The sequence below is a fragment of the Tupaia chinensis genome, unplaced genomic scaffold (genome assembly GCF_000334495.1).
Source record: "Tupaia chinensis unplaced genomic scaffold, TupChi_1.0 Scaffold000207_1, whole genome shotgun sequence".
In the NCBI taxonomy this organism is placed as follows: domain Eukaryota; kingdom Metazoa; phylum Chordata; class Mammalia; order Scandentia; family Tupaiidae; genus Tupaia; species Tupaia belangeri.
Window position 1 is genome coordinate 1,363,270 of NW_006159682.1, and position 21,036 is coordinate 1,384,305.

Consider the following 21,036-nt stretch of genomic DNA (forward strand, 5'->3'; position numbering starts at 1 on the left):
GCTCATAATAATCTTTGCTGGTGGAGGGTCTTGCTTCAATATCGATGGCTACTGATTGATTAGGGTAGTAGCTGTTGGATGTTGGGGTGACAATTTCTTAAAATAAGAACGATGAAACTTGCCATATGTATCACCCCTTCCTTTCATGAAATATTTTTCAGTAGCATGCAATGTTCTTTGGTAGCATTTTACACAGAGAACTTCTTTCAAAATTGGGAGTCCTCTCAAACCCTGATGCTGCTTTGTCAATTAAACTCATATAATATTCCAGATCTTTTGTTGTAATTTCAACAGTGTTCTCAGCATCTTCACCAGGAGTAAGTTCCATCTGAATAAGCCTCTTTTTGTTAATGCATAAGAAGCAACTTCTCATCTGTTGACGTTTTATCATGAGATTGTGGCAGTTCATTCACATTTACAGGGTCTATTTCTAATTTTAGTTCTCTTACTGTTTCTACTATATCTGCAGTTTACTTCCTTCTCTGAAGTTTGAACCCCTTGAAATCATCTATGAGGGCTTAAATTAACTTCTCCTAAATTTCTGTCAATGTTGATATTTTACCTTCTTCCATGAATCACAAATGTTCTTAATGGCATCTAGAATGGTCCATCCTTTCTTGGAGGTTTTCAGTTTATTTGGCCCAGATCCATTAAGGAGTCACTTTCTATGGCAGCTATAGCCTTACAAAATGTATTTCTTTTTAAAATTATAATTTATTTTTAATTTTATTTATTCATTTATTTTCATTTGACGAGAAAGAGACAGAGAAAGAGAGATAGAAAGTGAGAATACAAGCCACCAGGTCCAGGGCTCAAACCATGGTCAGCCATGTGGGAATGTCCAGCATCTTACCACCACAGCGTCTTAACCACCGTGCCACCTGCCGGTCCCCAAAATGTATTTCTTTAATGAAAAGACTTGAAAGTCAAAATGACTCCTTGATCTGTGGGCCACAGAATGGATATTGTGGTTGGAGGAAGAGCACATTTATCTCCTTGTACATCTCCCACAGAACTTTTGCTGGCCAGGTGCATTGTTGATTGGCAGTGATTTTTCTTTTTCTTTTTCTTGTTTTTTGCTATAGGGTGTGTGCGTGCACTAGAAAGACAGAGAGAGACAGAGAGATAGAAAGTGAGAAATCACCCCCCAGGGGGGATGGCCATGCAGCAACCCCTTCTCCTCCATTCTCCTCTCGGGATCCTGGGCACGCACACACACGCGCCCGGCGTGAGTTTAAGCCACCAGGTCCGGGGCTTGAACCACAGTCGACTACATGGCACCCTAGTGACATAGCCATTACGCTAACTGCTGGTCCCAGTGATGTTTTGAAAGACTTTTTTTTTTTCTTTTTTAAAGAGCGATAGTTTTTAATAGTGGGCTTAAAATCGTAAACCATGCTGGGAACCAGCAGTTAGTGTAATGGCTATGTCACTGGACTCCCATGTAGTCGACCGCAGTTCAAGTCCCGGACCCGGTGGCTTAAAACTCATGCCGGGCGTGTGTGCGTGCGTGCCCAAGATCACCCCTGGGGGGTGATTTCTCGCTTTCTGTCTCTATGTCTCTCTCTGTCTGTCTGGTGAGCGTATGCACCCTATAGCAAAAATCTCTCCAAAAAAAAAAAAAAAACGTAAACCATGCTGACATGTTGTTGTCATCTAGGCATTATTCTATTTGTAAAGCACAAGCAGTATAGATTTAGTGTAATTCTTAAATTTTTCACTATGGTAAACAAACATTGGCTTCAACTTAGTCGCCAGCTGCCTTAGCAACTAAGGATGAGTTTGTCCTTTGAAGCTTTGAAGCCAGGTATTGAGTTCTCTCTAGCTATGAAAGTTCTAGATGACTTCTAATATAAGCCTGTTTTGTCTACATTGAAAATCTGTTGTTTAGTGTAGCCCCTTTCACCAATGATCTTACATATACGTCTTCTGGATAATCTTAGGCAGTTTCTACATCAATACTTGCAGCTTCACCTTGGATTTTTATTTTATGCAGGTGGCTTCTTAATCTCTACTAACTTCATGCTTTCTTCTGCATTTTCCTCATCTGTTAGTCTTTATAGTGTTGAATAGAGTTAGGACCTTGCTCTGGATTAGAGTTTTTTTTTTTTTTTTTCTTAATTGCCATAGGGCACACCAGAGAAGGACAGAGAGAAGGAGATTATACCCGCTGTCCCCAGTGGGGCATGGTCATGCTGTACTCTCTTCTTTTTTTTTCCATACTGTCAAAAGTTGGGGCACACATGCACATGTGCCCAGTGTTTTTTTTTAAGCCACTGAGGCTGGGATTTAAACCGTGATTAGTCATGTGGGCTTCAGCTTCCTTAACTACTGGGTTTCAATGTTGGCCTGGATTAGGTTTTGGTTTACAGGGATGTTGTGGCTGTTTTGATTCTCTTTGAACTTTTTCAAGATTGTTATCATTATTGTGGGCCCTTTGTAATTCTGTATTAACTCCAGGATCATCTTTACATTTGTATAAAAAGGTTGCTGGAATTTGATAGGGATTGTATTGAATTTGTAGAACACTTTGTGCAGTATTGCCTTCTGATCAATATTAAGTCTACCAGTCCATGAGCACAGGATACTTTTTCACTTAATTAGACTTTTTAAAATTTCTTATAACATTGTTTTGTAGGTTTTTTTTGGGGGGGGTGAGATTTTTGCTATGGGGCACATGCTCTCGCCAGACAGACAGAGAGAGAGACAGAGAGACAGAAAGCGAGAAATCACCCCTGAGGGGGATGGCCACGCCACAATCCCTTCTCCTCCATTCTCCTCTCGGGATCTTAGGCACGCATGCACACGTGCCCGGCGTGAGTTTAAGCCACCGAGTTTGGGACTACTCGTGGGAGTAGTGTACTACATGGGAGTCCAGCGACATAGCCATTAATTACACTAACTGCTGGTCCCTGTTTTGTAGTTTCTAATGTGAAAGTCTTTTTGGCATGCCTAATGTTTGTCTCAACACTAATCTTTTGTTCCAGGTAGCAATGGGTTTTTAATTTGCCTTAAAATATTTTTGAGGAATGCTGTTTTTTCTGCCCTGAGAGAGTAAGGTGAAACATAGGAAAAGACATAGGAAAGTGCTTTGAATCATCCCTTTCAGGTAGCCTCAGACAGATCAAACAGACAAACGTGAGAACAAAGTTTGCTCTGCTCCCACTGGAACCAGGTACCATCGTCTAACAGTAGAAATGTGGGCTGCTGAGCTGAGAGGTGGGAAAAGGCAAGTAAAAATGCTACAATGCTTACACACATTTTAAGTTGCCTTTTTCTTTATGCCATATTTGCCCAGTTGATTCTTGGACTGTTTTCTAGAGTTTTGACACAGTTGATTCTAACAGGTTTTGCTTGATTTTCCAGTGTTTATATAATGTGCCAGACTACTCCACCTTGCACCACTCCGTCTTGTAGCTACCTACTCTACAATTTTTGCTGACCTCATTGAGAAAGTGCATTTTTTCTTGTACTTTCTTATGTTTGTTGCTGTTCAGTGCTGTCTGCACTCCCTTGTAGTTTTATTTCCTGTGAAGCTTATGTCCTATCTTAATGGTTCTTGGTAGTTCTTTTTTTTTTTTTTTTTAGTGTTTGGGAGCCTTTGGCATTTATTTCTCTCTTTTTGTTTAGTTGAAAATGAAGATTACTTTTTTTTTTTTAAGAGATTTTTGCTTTGGGGCATATGTGCTTGCCAGAGACACAGAGAGAGACAAAAAGTGAGAAATCACCCGCTAGGAAAGATGGCCACGCTGCAGTCCCTTCTCCATTCTCCTCTTGGAATTTTGGGACATGCACATGTGCCCAGTATGTTTCAAGCTGCTGGGTCCAGCACTTTAACCATGTGGTAGTCCAGCACCTTAACTATTGTGCCACTAGCTGGCACAATGTGGGAGTAGTCAGCCATGTGGGAGTCCAGCACCTTAACCACTGTGCCACTAGCTGGCTCTAGAAGATTACATTTTTTAGTGTTTTGTTTGCCTTTATTGCTTTTATATAGTATCCAGGGTCAAAAGTGTTCCATGATTCCTTAAAATTCCCTTTTTCTGCCCCTTTGTGGTCAATCAACTAGGATTGTTAATAGGTGTGGATTTTTTTTTTTTTTTTTTTAATTTTGCCTTTTCCAGATTGGCATAGAAATGAAATCATACAGTATGTGGCCTTGAATGTACCCTTTGAATCTGGCTTTTTTCATTTTGCATAATTTGTGTTATCTTCTGTTATTAGTGGTTTATTTTTGTTGCTGTGTAGTTTTTTCATTGTACAAAAGTATAGTCGATGGGCATTTGGGGTATTTTTTATTTTTTTGTTTGATCATGAATAAAGCTGCTATATACATTCTTGTGTAAGTCATTTTTTAAAAAAATAATTATTTATTTAATTTTATTTATTCATTCATTTATTTTAATTTGACCAGAGAGAGATACACAGAGAGAGAGAGAGGGAAAGTGAGAAAGCAAGCCACCAGGCCCGGTATTCAAACTGCAGTTGGCCATGTGGGAGTCCAGTGCCTTAACCACCACGCCACCTGCTGGTCCCTTGTGTAAATCTTCATGTAAGCATAAATACTCATTTCTTTACCAAGGGATGAGATTGTTAGGTCATAACTTTCTAAGAAACCTACAGTTTTCCAAGTGGGTTTTTAATTTACCATCCTGACTAGCAATGTGAGAGAGTTTCAGTTTTTCTTCATCTTCTGTATCCCTTGGTATTCTCAGTATTTTTTATTTTAGCTTTAATGTATAGAGATGGTATTTCTATGTGTGTTTTGTACTTCCCTAATGTTGAACATTTTTTTCATGTGTTTATTCATCATTTGTATATCTTCTTTGGTTATGTTTCTGTTAACATTTTTTTGTTATTTTTAACTTTTTAAAAACTGGGTTTTGTCAATTCTTTCTGGTTACAGGTTCTCTGTTAGACATGTTTTGAAAGTAATTTTTCTTAATCTGTGACTTGCTTTTTCATTCTATTAAGTGTTTTAAAAAATGTAATAGTTACTCATTTTAATGAAGTTTCTTTAATCAGTTTTTTAGGTTATGCTTTTGTTGTAATATATATATAATTTTTTTTTTTTTTTGCTATCACGTGCATGTGCTTGCCAGAAAGACAGAGAGACAGAAAATGAGAAATCACCCCCCCAGGGGGATGGCCACGCCGCAATCTCTTCTCCTCCATTCTCTTCTTGAGATCTTGGGCACACAGGCACACGCGCCCGGCATGAGTTTAAGCCACCGGGTCTGGGATTCAAAGTGCAGTCAACTACATGGGAGTCTAGTGACATAGCTATTATGCCATTGCTGGTCCCTGTTGTAATATATTAAGTATTATATTCCTAACTTGGTCACAAATATGTCTCATGTAGTTTTCTAGAAGGACACTGGAAATATGATGTCATACATGTAATTAAAATTTTATAGTATCCATATTAAAAACATAAAAAAAGAATATAATTAAATTTAATACTGTTTTAGTTAATCCAGTATATCAAAGATTATAATTTCAATGTGTATTCAAGAGGTAGTTTACATATTAATTTTATACTAAATTCTGCCTGGTATGTATTTTTCATTACAGTACCTCTTAACTTTGTTAAGACACATTTCAGCATGTGTCTACTAGGTCAGACAATACAGATGTAGAAACTTTATATTTTTACTTTAGATATGCTACCAATATTTTGAGTTAATTTTTGTATGAGATGGAATGTTTGGGTTGAAGTTTATTTGTACATGATTATCAGAAACCTTTATTTTGAAAGTTTTTAATTTATTGATTTTTAGAGAGATTTTTGTTATAGGGCATATGCGCTTGCTGGAGAGACACAGAGAGACAGAAAGCGAGGAATCACCCCCAGACGAGATGGCCATGCTACAACCCCTTCTCCTCCAGTCTCCTCTTGGGATTTTGGGCATGCCAGTACATGCTACTGGGTGTGAGTTTAAAGCCTCTAGGTCTGGGACTCGAACCACAGTTTGCCATGTGGGAGTACAATTACATAACCACTATGCCATCTTCTGGTCCCCAGAAACCTTTTAAAAGTTCACTTATTTACTTCTTTTATGAGCAAGGGAGAGAATGAGAGCACGCATACACATGTACACCCCCAACAAGGGTTTTAACACTGCTTTCCACCGCTAACTTTAGTTACCCCAAATCGTGAGCACAAATGTACCCAGTGTACTCATAGAGGTCTCCACAGGCAAACCTGGAACCTTCCCTTGTGGGTTAGCCTCACAGTGTCTCATTTTATTGCTGCGCAATTGTCCAGCTTCTGTCAGAAACTTGGAAAATTTTTCTTGGTGATTAGAGATCTAGAGATAATCCTGGACTCTTAATATTTAATTGTACTTTCTTTTATGGTTTTATTTTATTGTCTGTTAATTCAGGGTAATGTAAATTTAAAGTAAACAATTTTCAAACCATATGTGCTGAGAAGTGTTAGGCATTTAGTATGCTGCCTTTATTCTAATACCTACAGATCTTAAATTCTGTTATGCTATTTACAGTTTTAAGTCTAATCTCTCCATTTCTAAAGTTATACCTAAAATGCTCTTTACTTTGTTTTTAGGCATGTACTGGCATAGAAAACATTGATGAAGCTATCACATTGCTTGAACAAAATAATTGGGACTTAGTGGTAAGTACTTAGCTTTTTTTCTCTTACCAGTTATGAATTTTGTGAATTCTTCATTGTACTTAATTAACATTCCCTTGACTGGTCCATGACGTGGTGGCTAAGGCAGCTGGATCTCACCTGGCTAGCTATACAGCAATTTGAAAAACACACCAGGCATGTGTGCGTATGTACTCAAAATCTCAAGAGGAGATTGGAGGAGAAAGGATTGTATTGTGGCCACACTCCTGGGGGGAGAGGTGGGTGTTTTCTCATGTTCCTACTCACTTTCCCTCTTTCTGTCTCTCTGGTGATTGTACACACCCTACAGCAAATTAAAAGCAAAACCAAAAATTCCTTATAGATGGTTGAGCATACCACACTACCCATCTATTTCTCTAATCTCAATGAATACAAGCTAAATTCCATATCTTTAATATGAAGTTCATGTTTAGTTCTATATTAAATTACTAAATTATTCTGATTTAATGGTTTTTAAAGTTCTACTCATATGTTACTGTTTATATTATCCTTTGTTATTTCGGTGGACATTCTTGGAGACTAAAGTCAGACTTGTCTGAATGTCTGCATAATTTTATTTTGTTTCCCCCTTACTTCCTGGGGCCTTCACTGTTGATTACGCCTTTCTAAAGTTGTTAAAGAAGTGGCATCTGCTGTGGTTTTTCTTATGAACATCAGGTACCTTACTATAGAAATGGTTTATTTATTTATTTTTTTTAGCTATTCAGAAGGTAAGACATGACATTATTTGTTCACCTATTGGAAAACAAACTAAAAATGAATTTTGTAATGGTTTTGGGCAGTATCGGCTGTGTTAAGATGACAGAGATGTCCCTTAATGTCTTTGAAATCTAAGGAAAGTCTAAATTACAATTTTGAAAAGCGTTAATTTTCAAAGTCGGAATTTAAGATGTATACCTATATAAGTGAGATATGTAGATGTATGTACTCATACATTACTTGGACTTAAATGATTAACTTGGTTGTCTGTGTGCTTTCTGTAGACTTATTGCTATTTTTTTATTCAAAATGTAAAAAGCTTGACTTTTCAGATTATAAAAGTAGTAATGCTTATTTGAATGAAATATGAAGATTAAAAAATTTACAAAGAATAAAGTATTAATTACCTTTAATCCTATCACTCAGAGATAATTGTTTTACTTTTGTAGGTGTATTATTTGGGGGAGTCTTCTAAAATTATATGAGTAAACCTTTTTTAATGTAAAGGAGAATATTTTTAACCTACTATTTTGTAATCTGCATTTTTCACTTAACAACTTATGAATATTTTTCTATCTAAATGTGGCTGTCCATTCATTTTAATGTTATAGCATAGTAATTTTACCAGTCAGTCTTTTGCTCTTGGACACCTAAGATTTTTGGAATTTTTTGCTATAGTGAACTTATTATAGAGAACATTCTTGTACCTACACATTGCATATTTAACCTATTATTTCCCTAGAGGAAATTGAATAATTTCAATTTATAATTGAATTTCTGGGTCAAATTACATACATATTTTTAAGATTTTTAGATAGTTACAGCCATATAGTTCTCCATGATAGTTTCACTAATCTAAATTTCTACCAACTCTGTACATTTTAGAGATTTCCTCTTACTTTAAGCCAGTGTTTCCTTATCTTTTTCATATGTTGGCATTTGTCAAAATTTTGAAATATTTGTATAGCCTGACTCCAAATTCATGCTTTTAGCCATTGTGTTACATGAGTCCTACACAGAGGCGGGGAGAAGGGGAAACAACTTACTTGGAATAATGCCTTGAGATTTCTTTTCTTAAAGCTTCTTTTGTAATAGCAAGTACATTATTTTGTTTAGTTTGTATATTTTTGGACAGACTGATGGAAAATATTGGGAAAGTTAGTAATTTCATCAAACTGCTTTCTCCTGATTCTGATGAGAGGGATATGGGGTAAAGAAAAGAGAAGTGGTGGGCTGGAAGTAATGGACTATAAGATTTTGATGTGGGAATTGCCACTTGGGGAAGTAGCTATCATTTTTTTCATTATCTGCCTCCTATTGGTTTGTGTTCATTAGTTTTGAAAGTTAAAGCACTTATGGATTGTGATTATTTTCTTAATCCAGCCTATCTAGAGTATTGCAAATGGAGGATTTTCTATGTAATGTTGAATAATTGAATGATCAAGTGCTCTCCAACTATTTCTGAGTTACATGGTTTTGGAAAATATATTAGTAGCTCGGTTAAAAATGCTGGCATGATATTTGTGCAGATATAATCCCAAATGGTATTGGACTCAAGGAAAAACATCGAGCTGTATTTTACAACCTTAAACTTTGACTTTCTTTCGAAATATATCTTATCTGAATTTTCTCTACAAATAGTAGTATACTTTCATTCACAGTAAAAATGGCTGTGCTTTGTTACTATCTTATTCTATAAACTATCTGATTTGCCCTGTGCTCATACAGCACTCACTTTATGTTTCAATTTAAAAAAACATTGATATATAGTGCCAGCAAGTGACATGGAGATTAAGGTGGCTGGATCCCACATGGCTGACTGAGTGGTTTAAGTCTCAGACCCAGTGACTTGAAAATCATTCTGGGTGTATGCATGTGTGCCCAAAGTCTCAAAAGGAGAATGGGGGAATAGGGAATGAGATGTGGCCATACCCTCTGGGAGGTGGTTTCTCACTTTCCCTCTCTTTCTCTGTCTCTGCCTGTCTCTGGTGATGGCGAGCACATGTGCCCTTTATCAAAACTACTATATATATATATATATCATGTATATACATGTATATACAAATCACGTCGATGATTTATATGTCAATAATATATGTCTGTATAATACCATAAATAAAAAAATATTTTAAAAATTATTTATTTATTTTTATTTGCCAGAAAGAGAGAAAGAGACAGAGAGAAGGAGAGGGAGAGTCCCTTCACACACACACACACACACACACACACACACACACTACCATAGAGTGTTGTCCTGCTATAAATCCTGTCAAGATTTTGGATATGCATATACATCTATTTGTCATTTTCAAGCTTCTGGGGCTGGGATTTGAACTGTGATTGGCTATGTGGGGCCTGACTCTCTTAGCTACTAGGCCATAGACCTGGCCTAAAACAAAATACTTTATTTTTTTCAGTTTGGCTAGAAGGTGCATTTCTCTCTCACTGAAGGGAGAGAAAGAGAGAGAGAGAAAAATCACCCCTTGGAAGAATAGTCACACTGCAATCCCTTTTCCATTCTTCTTGGAATTTTGGCCATGTATGTTAAACTAGGACATTTCTATTTATTAAAATTCGTGTACATATTATCTGGACTGCTCTTCTAGTGCTTTTGCCTACATTTTACTAGAGAACTGTAAAGGAATGTGAATTAGACACTGAAGTCTGGAATTGGAATGGACTTAGAAAAACCCAGTAACAAAAAAAACTGATTCAGTGAGTATTGCCTGCTTACAGCACATCCAGATTTTTGCTAAATACAGTGGGAGCTTAAAAATGTGACAATAGGCCTAATTGTGGTGGTACAGGGGTGCTGCTGCATGATGCTGAAGACATATGATAAGGCTTTGGGTTCACATCCTGATCTCCCTAAGATGCCAGGTGTGCCCACAGGCATGCTGTGATCCAGGCTGGTCTAAAGGGAGGATTTCATCAAGAGTGTGCCTGCTCCTCTTTCTTTCCCTTCTCCCCTCTCTCTTGAAGTAAATAAACTTATTTAAAAAGTAACAGTGTATAAGGAGTTGTCAAAAAGTTCATGGAAAATATTTATTATGTTTATTATGAAATAACTACACAAGAGTTTCAAATTTTGGGGCACCAAAATAAAAATCCTACTATAATTCTGTTTCTCTATGAACTTTTTGATTACCCTCATATTGTTTCTGTGACAAGCATGCTGAAAACTAGATAAGGCACATGGCCTTTCTTCCATGTATGTTATATTCAGGAATGGGAGGTACTTCCTTAAAAAAAGAACGATTGCAAATATTTTAGCTACTTTGTAGATATAGACACAAAGCAAATATTCTTTTTTTAAAAAAAGAAGTATTTGGGACCAGCAAATGGCTAATGGTTACATTGCTGGACTCCTACACAGCTGACCAAAGCTACACAGCTGACCACAGCTCAAGTGTCAGATCTGGTGGCTTGAAACTCAGACTGTGTGTGTGTGTGTGTGCGCGCGCGCACACCCAATATCCCAAGAGGAGAATGGAGGAGAAGGGGTTGTGATGTGGCCATACCCTCCCTGGGCATTGATTTCTCACTTTCTGTCTCTCCATCTTTCCCTGTTTCTCTGGTGAGTGCATGTACCCTATAGCAAAAAAACCCAAAAAAACAAAAAAAACAACAAAAAAAAAAAAAAAGAAAGAAGAAGAATCAATTAATTAAATCTGAGCAGCGTGTATTCTATAGCCCCACTGCAGGAATTCTGGTTATTTGTCACTTTCCTTGGTCCTGTGTATTATTTTCATTATAAATGTTGGCGTCAAAGAAGGAGTACATTCAGACCCTGCATTTTTAAGTACTCAGCAGTTGACACTACTTATTTTGAGGCAACAGCAGAGTAGGTTATATATGCTGAAATTCTGAAAAGAAAGAAGACCTGAACTTTATTGCTTTTGGGAAGCATCTTGATGTACCGTTTTACTTCTGCCTCATCTACTTCAGCCTATAATCCTTTTCCACATTGTTCTGTACTTACAGTTATAGGAAGGCAAATGTTCCTGCAGTTGAGATACTTTCCTTGAAGATGAGTATTTTCCATTTATATCTAGAAAGATAAATACATAAGGAAAAATTAATGTCATTGAGTTAGAATCTTTTACCAAAGCACTGCCTTCTTATGTGGAAATGTGCAGCGTGATTGTTATAATTATATTCTGGACTCCATATTTGACCAAATTCAATATAGAAGAATTTGAACCAGGAGAGAATAAAAATACATATAGTTTGTGTAATTTCGAGTAATCAAAATTTAGGTACTATAGTGATAAACACGTTGCATTGAGGTTGAACCAAGAGCTCTGGTTTTCAAATCTCTTGTCATTGATTTGTTGACTCTCACCTTGGCCACGTTACTTTTCTCTAAACCTCTGAACTTCTTTGTATAAAATAGAGGGCTTGAGGCCAGCAGTGGCACAAGAGTTAAAGTGGCTGGATCCCACATGGTCAACTGCGCTGTTCGAGTCCAACTTAGAAGCTTGAAAATCATGCTGGTTGCATGTGTGTGTATGCCCAGAATCCCGCCCCCCGCCGACACCCCACCCCACCCCCATCTGTCTCTGGTGAGTGCATGAACCCTATAGCAAACTAAAAGAAAGAAAGAAGGAAGAAGGGAGGGAAGAAAGAGAGAGGGAGGGTGGGTTGGTTCGGAATCAGTTATATTCAGGTTCCCATGATACATGCAATATTTATAAATAATTTATTATGTCTTCATTTCTGTAAAGATTCTATAAAAAGCAAGCACAACTGCAGTAGTGCATGCTGGTTCACAATGCTGTTTGGCAGTCTGAAGCTGCATAGGAGGCTAGGTTTGATTCCTGGCCCACCCTAGAAAGGGAGACATGGTGATGTGTGCATGTAGTTCCAGCTACTGGAAAGGCTGAGGCAGAAGGGTTACAACATGGTAAGACCCTGTCTTTAAAATATTAGGTTGTCAGGAAAGTATGACTTTTTTATTTTTCTATGCAAAAATGCATCATGACTTTCCCAACAACCCGATAAATAATAAATTAAGATGACAATATTCTATGAAGCACAGTCAATTGAAAGTAGTAGTTTAAGTAGATATTTTAATAGAACTTTATAAGTTTGAAACACTGTACATACACCATTTTGTTTAATCCTTTATAACAACTTTATAATATAGATACTGACAAGATAAGATGTTCTTCTAGTGTTTCATAAAAGATCTGTATATATGAAACTTCTTCAATAAATTAAAATTTCTGATGAGCTCTGGCAGGTCCAGGTGAAGCTATTCTACATATATTTGATAAACTAGTGCCAAGTGATATAAGATTAAAGTCAACATTAACTTAGTTATACTACATTTAAATACTCTATGCTCTTAGGGAATGATTTTTGAACTTTGCCCTCAATTTTTGCTCTTGTTTGCTGCCTGTGCTGACATTGCTGTTTTGGTGAAGAAAGACTCTATTCAGAGTATTTGTATTTATTTTCAACTACATATTCCAACTTAAAAACAAAAATGAAGCAAATCAGTTTATTTTTGTATCATCACTGAATTTTTAGTCCTCATAAATAAGTGTGTACTGTTAGATGCTTATTGTAAAATAATGTAAACCAAAGGGTCAAAACTGAGGAAAATTATCATGCACATAGTCTGTCTCATTTTAGTTAGGATTTATTGAGGTGTTTTGAGACATCACCAATTTGTCAGTTTCTGCTTTTGAAGAAACATATCTTAATGTTTATCCTAAAGTTCTGTAGAACAATTTCTCCACTACTGTGTCAGGATGAGGCTGTGGAGGTTCTCTAATGTGCATGCTTTTTGACTTTGTACAGTGTTATGAACACCTGCAGTTTTATGAATGAATAGTATTACCAGTGACATAATGAGTCTCTGTCCTCTTCTGAAAGCAGCCAAGAATTGAGTACTGCATTTCATCAATGGCCATGAGACACTGACTTACATTTGCTCAGATGCTTGTTATGACAAAAGAGAATTGATTATGAAGGAATATCCCATCATATAATTTCCCCCCCTTACCCCAAAGTGACTATAAACTAGTATTTACAGAATTTTTCAATTTCTCAGTTTTTAACCTGACAACCATCCCTTCTTCTACTGTCTGTTCTTTTATTGAAGGCCTCAGCCATCCATGGGACATGGGGTTGTTTTTGTCTGTTGTATTCAGAGAGGTCTCCAGAGCATTTGCATTTTACCACTATGCTGCCACCTGGCCCTTCACTTGTAATATTTAGATTGTCTCTACCTGTTGTGGGCTTTTTGAGACACATTTTATGCAAATCTTGACTTTGCAGTATTTTTCTAGGCATCTCGTAAAAATCTTTTCTTTCCCTGTTTGGTTTTGTTGTGCCATTTTACTGTAAGAAAAGCTTATATAACTCAACCTATTTGAAACTTGTCATAGGTAGTTCTTCTCAAAGGAAAACTTAGGTCAATGAAAGACTACTGTAGATTAAATTAAAGGGGAATTGTATGGGCATAAAAATTTTTTTCTACCTTTCAAAAAAAAAGAACTAAGTTTTTTTATGAGCATGAAATTCTGTTTGCTAAACTCATATTATCAAAATGGAACCGTTTTAGGTTTTATAATTTTTCTTCTGACTGCAACTTCATTTTTTGCTTATTTTTACATTGGATTTTGTTCCATATAGTGGTTCACTTTCCTTTTAGATATAATCTAGTTCTAAAACCTTATTGTATGAACTAAACATCTTCTCTTTTATAAAACCTATGGTGGAGAAAAGTTTAGAGACTTTATGACAAAATAAAAATGTGTGCTAATCATCTAGCAGGAGGTGCCATTGCTCATTGTTAAGTGCAGTTTGGAGACATGTGGCCAGTGCTATCGTTTTTTGATTTCTAGTGCTACTTATCTAAACTACAGTTTTGAACACAGGTTATTTAAATGAAATAAACATTTGGCTCATTGTTATGGACTAATCTAAAGCTCTATGGTAATTCTAAAAGTAGTAGTATTTACTATTATACTTAGGACTTGAATATTTAAAAGAAAATACAAATAAAAAAATTTAATTGTTCATATCAGAGTCATCATGTTTTTGACATTTCTTAAAGCTTGCCAACCTATGAGTTAGCTTGATTTTACAAATGGGTTTATTTTTGACAAGTTGCCTTGCTGTGATATTTAACCAATTTCTATTACTGGACATGGTTTAAACAAAATGCCTTTGCAGCAAAGTCAGTGGTTAGCACACCTGTAAATGTGATGACTTGGCAGTTCCTCCTGCTGGTTTCAAGGATCAGCTGACATAAATCAGTGTATGCTTGGACAAGAAAAAAATAAGATGGCATTTAAAATTCTAGTTTAATAATTCTTCACATTTATACTTCCAGTTCTTTTTAAAATTGTTCCTTAATGGTAATGTAATTTCTTCAAAATTTTAGTTACACTTATATATGTTTATTTATGCAAATGTTCATATATAAATTTTAATATATCTTCATATATAAGCATACATATAAAATGGTTAATATGAAAATGTTCATATACAAATTTAAGCTGTTCATATACAAAATTTGTATTTTATACTGATAATTTTAAAGATTTTCATTTTTTCCATATTTTAGTAATGAACTATTTTTGGATTTTATTTGGTTTGTATTTAATTTGATGTTTTAGTATTTTATAAAATCTCTGCTATGCTCATGTACTTTTTTTATCTTTGGTGTATATACTCAGTTTCTCTCAAACACATGCTTGATGCTTTAAAAAAAGAAAAACATAAAAGCTTTCTAGATAGTTCCATAGTTCTCCAGAAACCAAGGTACTCTAAGGACTATTCTTTGTCTACATGAACTTTAGTTACAGAAAATTGAATAATGTAGTCCTTTTTTGAATACATCTGTTACTGAGTCTGGGCTTTCCTGTACAGCTTAATTTTGAACGCTTTCTGCCATTTAACCCTGCCTCTTCATTGTGAAGGAATTTCTGCAATGCTGGAATATATGACTTCATAATCTTCTGAATTAGGCTATAGTATCAGGCGTCCTGTATGTATTACTGTCTTCAACCTTTTGCTTTCATAGGTCTCCTATAATTTTTCCCCCTTTATCTTATTAACTATTCAAATTCTGTGCTTCCTTTTAGGCTTACCTGAGGACTTATTCCTTCTGCTTCAGAACCTGAAAATTTGCATTCTTTATTATGGTACTACTCTTTGATTTGCTAGATGGCACATATTTACCAGAGAGGGAGAGGGAGAAAACACCTTCAGTGGGGTGTAGGCATGCTGCAATCCCTTCTCAATTTCTCCATCCTTTTGGCATTGGGGGCACAAAAACAAAAACCAAAAACCAAAAAACAAACAGGCACCTTGCATGTTTTTCAAACTGTCTGGGCAGTGATTCTGACTGTGGACAGCCATGTGGGATCTGACTCCCTTTACCACCTGGCCACAGGATCAGCCCAGTACTACTCTTTTAATACTACTTTTACTACCTCTTACTGCAGTTTCTCCTTACTCTAACATATTACACACACACACACACACACACACACACGCAATTCTGCATTTAAAGAGATGTATAGTAATTGTTAAGGAGTTTAATGGTTTCTTTTTTTTTTTTTTTTTTTTGAGAGGTTTTTGCTATAGGGCACATGTTCTCGCCAGAAAGACAGAGAGAGACAGAGAAACAGAAAGTGAGAAATCACCCCCCAGGGGGGATGCCCACGCTGCAATCCCTTCTCCTCCTTTCTCCTCTTGGGATCTGAGGTACTCATGCACACGTGCCTGGCATGAGTTTAAGCCACTGGGTCCGGGACTCGAACTGCGGTCAACTACATGGGAGTACAGCGACATAGCCATTACACTAACTGCTGGTCCCAAGGGTTTAATGATTTCCAGCTAGGGTGTGTAAAGAAAGGGTTTTTAGATAAGTGTTACACTTAGATTCACTAATATAGATGGGGAGTTGCAGCATGTGATTATGTTTAATACCTTCATGACAAGTAGCTGCTTAGAAGATGCTTGAAGATACTCCTGAAGATACTTGAGTAGCTCTAAGGTAATGCCACATTATGCCAGCATATTAGTGTTTTATTTTTTTTTAATTAACAGGTTTACTAAAATTTTCTTTTTCTTAAAGTTTTGCCAGAGGGTGTGTGTACGTGCTGTAGAGAGACAGAGACAGAAAGAGAGGGAAAGTGAGAAAGCAACCCCCGTGAGCAGTAGTAATATGACAGTCCCTTCTCCTCTACTCACCCCTCCTTTTGGGATTTTGAGCATGCATGTAAATGCACTTATGTGTATGTCAAACCATTGGATATTAGACTTGAACCACACCATCAGCCACGTGGAATGCAGCTATCTTAACCACCACACCACTAGCTGGCCCTATTATATATATATTTTTTTCTTTTCTTTCTTTTTTTTTTTTTAGCTATAGGGCATGTGCGCTCACCAGAAAGACAGAGACAGAGAAAAAGCGAGAAATCACCCCCCGGTGGGGATGGCCATGCCACAATCCCTTCTCCTCCATTCTCTTGTGATCTTGGGCACGCACGCACTTGGCACCCGGCGTGAGTTTAAGCCACCAGGTCCGGGACTCGAACCATGGTCGGCTACATGGGCGTTCAGTGACATAGCCATTATACTAACTGCTGGTCCCTCCTATTCTATATTTTTTAATGTAGAAATTCAAGCATAGTTCTAGAGGCCAGTAGTATCTATAGTCAGGTCTATGTTTTAGGAATATGATAAGTTCAATAGCATCCTCACAGATTCTAGGACTGAATTTGGTTATACTATTTGTTGCTCTCAGTAATTGATTGTTCTGCACAAAGGATGAATATTTAAAAATGTATAGTGACTGGTAACTATGTTTAGAACATAAGCTATGTAAAAACTACAGAGGAATTATAAAATAGAACAAAGTTTTCAACATCCTTATGTTAACATGTTAAATAATGTTACAATATGATGGTGTCAAAGAGTTGGTTCAGGGCTGTTAGAATTTAGTATGATAATGTTATAGAACTAACTAAACTACTGAACTAATTTGATTATTACCAGGTTTTCTACTAATGTACTTTTCCTGGTTCAAAATCCAATGTATGACCTGTAGTGCATTTGGTTTTCATTTTCCCATCATTTTTTCCAAACTGATAATTCTTCAGCCATAGCTTATCCCTTGACACTTTGGGTACCAATTAGTAATTTGTAGTATGTTCCTTGGTCTAGGTTTGTCTGTGTTTTCTCATGAGGGATTGAGTTTATATATACTTGGCAATCACACCCACAAGTGTGGTTTTTGTGCCTTTCTCAGTGTAACAGGAGGTACATGATGTCAAGCATGTCTTATTATTAGTCATGTGGACTTTGATACTTGGTTAAAGTGCGTCTCATTTTTCTTCACTGGGAAGTTACTATTTTTCCCTTTGTAATTAGTAAATATCTTCTGAGGAAATACTTTGACTCTATACAAATATCACATTTTCCATTAACCTTTATCAAATAAGTTTAATTTATTATTGAAGAAAGAAAATTTATAAAATAAATTCAATGTAATCTAAGTGTATAGTGTTTATAAAATATATAGTAGTGTACACTAATGTCCGGTGACTTCACTTTCATTGACCCCATTCACTCACTGACTTACCCAGAACAACTTTAAACCCTGCAAGCTCCCTTCATGGTTAGTGCCTATATAGATGTGCTCTTTTTAAATTTGTCTATGCTGTATTTTTATTGTACCTTTTGTAGTTTTGGATCCAACACCAGTACTCAACCGTTGTGTTAAACTTGCCTACAGTATTTAGTATAGAGTAACGTGCTCTATTGGTTTGTTGCTCATGAACAGCAGGCAACATACACCTTATGACCTAGGTTTGTCGCAGGCTGGACCATCTGGGTTTGTGTAAGTGTGCTCTATGTTGTTTGTACAATGATAGAATCACCTATTGACACATTTCTTAGAGCTTATTTTCATCATTAACTGACACATGACTGGACTCTGTGGTTTTTTTTTTTTTTTTTTTTTTTTTTTTTTGAGGGGCTTTGTGCTATAGGGCCTGTATGCTCACCAGAAAGACAGAAACAGTGAGACAGAAAGTGAGAAATCACCCCCCAGGGGGGATGGCCACGCCGCAATTCCTTTTTCTCCTTTCTCCTCCCGGGATCTTGGGCACGTACGCACATGCGCCCGGCATGAGTTTAAGCCACCGGGTCTGGGACTCGAACCGTGGTCGCCTACATGGGAGTCCAGCAACATAGCCATTATGCTAACTGCTGGTCCCTGATTTTGTCGTTTTAAGACCTAAATTTTCCCATTTTGTTTCTTTTCTACTTTGCTACTCAATTGCCAGATGGGACTTCTTACTTTATTTTTGCCTTTTTTCTCCTGCCTTTTTTCTTCTTCTTAGTTTGTGTTTCCCTTAAAATCATGCCTGCCCTTCTATTTTAATTGCCAAAGGGCCTATGCACTTGCCAGAGAGAGAGAGGGATAAGGCAAATCCCAGTGAGGTGTGGTTATGCTGCAGTCCCTTCTCGTCCATTTGTTCATCTTCTTGGGATTTGGGGCATGCACGCATGTGTGTCTGGCAAGTTTTCCAAGCCATGGGGGCCAGGATTTGAACTGCATTCAGCCATGTGGGATCCAGCTCCTTTTAACTCCTAGGGTATGAAACTAGCTCATGCCTGCCCCTTTAGATTGTGTTTTTGAGATCCCTTTGCTGTAGTTTTTTGCCATAGGGTGCGTGTGCTTGCTGGGGAGAGAAAGGGGAGGAAAGGAGAGAGAGAGAGAGAGAGAGAGAGAGAGAGAGAAAGAGAGAGAGAGAAAGAAAGAAAGAGAAATCACCCTCTTGTGGGGATGGCCATGCCACAATCCTTTCTCTTCTATTTTCTCTCAGAATTTTGGGCACGCATACACATGGGCCCAGTATGTCTTTCAAGCTACTGGGTCTGGTACTTGAACTGCAGAGTTGGCCATGTGGGATCCAGTCTCCTTAACCACCAGACCAGAGGCTGGCCCATTTTAAGTTTTAGAAGGCAGGTGTTTTTGGTCAGCATTATTTTCCTCCTATTGTTTTTTAGTATGGTTTAACATTCTGAATCCTATTAGGAGGTAGAAAATCACACTGTAGATTAACTAAGTATAGTTTAATATAAAGAATTAGTGACTATCATAAATAAATAAGCTTAACTTATAAGGAAACACTATGGTACCCTAGGACTGAGGGAGAGTATCGAACTAAGAATAAATTTAGAAGGGATTCAGATCTGTGGAAAAGGTTTAGTTTAGCCTGCTGAATAGAAAAGATGTTCATTGGGAACCAAGTGGTGGCACAATGCTAATGCAACTGGACTTATATTAGAAAGATCCTTGGTTCATATCCTGGGACCACCCTGAATATGTCAGGCATGTACACATGTGCCCCTGATTTGGGCTCGCTGAGACCATGATGGATCACAATGTGTAGACCCTATTGGGGAGAGAGGAGGACTCCTGCCCTGGTCTCTTGGAAGAAATAAATAAACTTAAAGAAAAAGAAAAGAAAGATGTTCATTGGTTTGGTCAGGGCTGATTTATAGTCACTGGGCAAGCAATTGGCACCCTCTGCTGTGCAGATGGGGGAACAAATTGGCAAGCAGTATTGTGGATGTACAGTGGATTGCATAGAGGATGGGAACTCTTTGGGCACAGGTAGGCTATGCACAAGGTCTTGGTGAGGCAGCCAGAATGCTATGGGGTTGGTAGTTTGAAAACCTTTGGACTCTGGTTTTCATGTTGAGAAGGGCATGGCAAGATTATTGCCAGATCAAGACTACTAAACTGCAGAGAGACGGTGTTACAGGCTCATGACTGGAGACACTGGATGTTCTCACATCCATACTGCCAGCTCCCGTGTTGCACTCAGAAACTGCAGAGCCTCTTCTTTCTGCGTTTTCCTTCCGATGTCCTCTACAAGGAAAGCTTAGTCTTGTCTTCTCTTTAAAGAGAAGAATATCTGTGGCCAGATATTCTGCACCCCCTTTAAATTATGGAACATAATTGAAAGGTACTTTTGGAAGTGAGAGTCAGTAAATAAATAACTGACACAAATGGAAATATATATATTTTTAAATTTGATCAGAGAGAAACAGAGAAAGTGACTTTACTGTTGACTTTATTTAGCTGGAAGTCCCACCAAATTTAGCATATCTATTTTCTCCTATGGGATCTTTGTTTGAAATGCCATCCATTGGAACTTCAAACCTTTCTCTCCTCCTGGGCTGTCAAGTATTTATCTTGCCTCAGGCACCCTCTGTTATAATCTTGACTGTAATTTGGTCATTACTGATCATTGATACCTCCTTCATACTCTTAATTGTGGACTTCCTTCTTTCTTGTACCATCTGATACCCTTTAATAATCTGACTTGGAACAATCCTTCAAATACATTAGAATCTATAATTCATCAATCCTGCAGCCTTGGCACTGTCTTTCAGATTTTATGTATTCACTTTTCTTGACTCTGTGTCTTGGTTCTGTCATTATATTTACATTTCAAAACTTGAAACCCAGATCTTCTGACTCTAGAATCAGATGTATTATACTTGAGATGACAGTTTTAACACATAGGCCAATTCTGTTCAGTTTTACTTTGCTGTTTGCAAAGGCAGTTGATAGTGTCTGCCTAAGCAGTGTATGAAAGTTATGGAATTGTGCCCAGGTTTAGAGGAAAAACTGA

The 21,036-nt window shown here is 37.1% G+C and overlaps 1 protein-coding gene across 1 annotated transcript in view; it reads left to right on the forward strand.

Annotated features, from left to right (window-relative positions):
* The window catches only part of FAF1 (Fas associated factor 1), a 470,502-nt gene that overhangs the window by 45,968 nt on the left and 403,498 nt on the right, over positions 1-21,036 (forward strand). Inside the window, exon 2 of the mRNA XM_006147256.2 lies at positions 6,569-6,637. Within this exon, the coding sequence (XP_006147318.1) occupies positions 6,569-6,637 (69 nt within the window). The remainder of the gene's footprint in view (positions 1-6,568; positions 6,638-21,036) is intronic.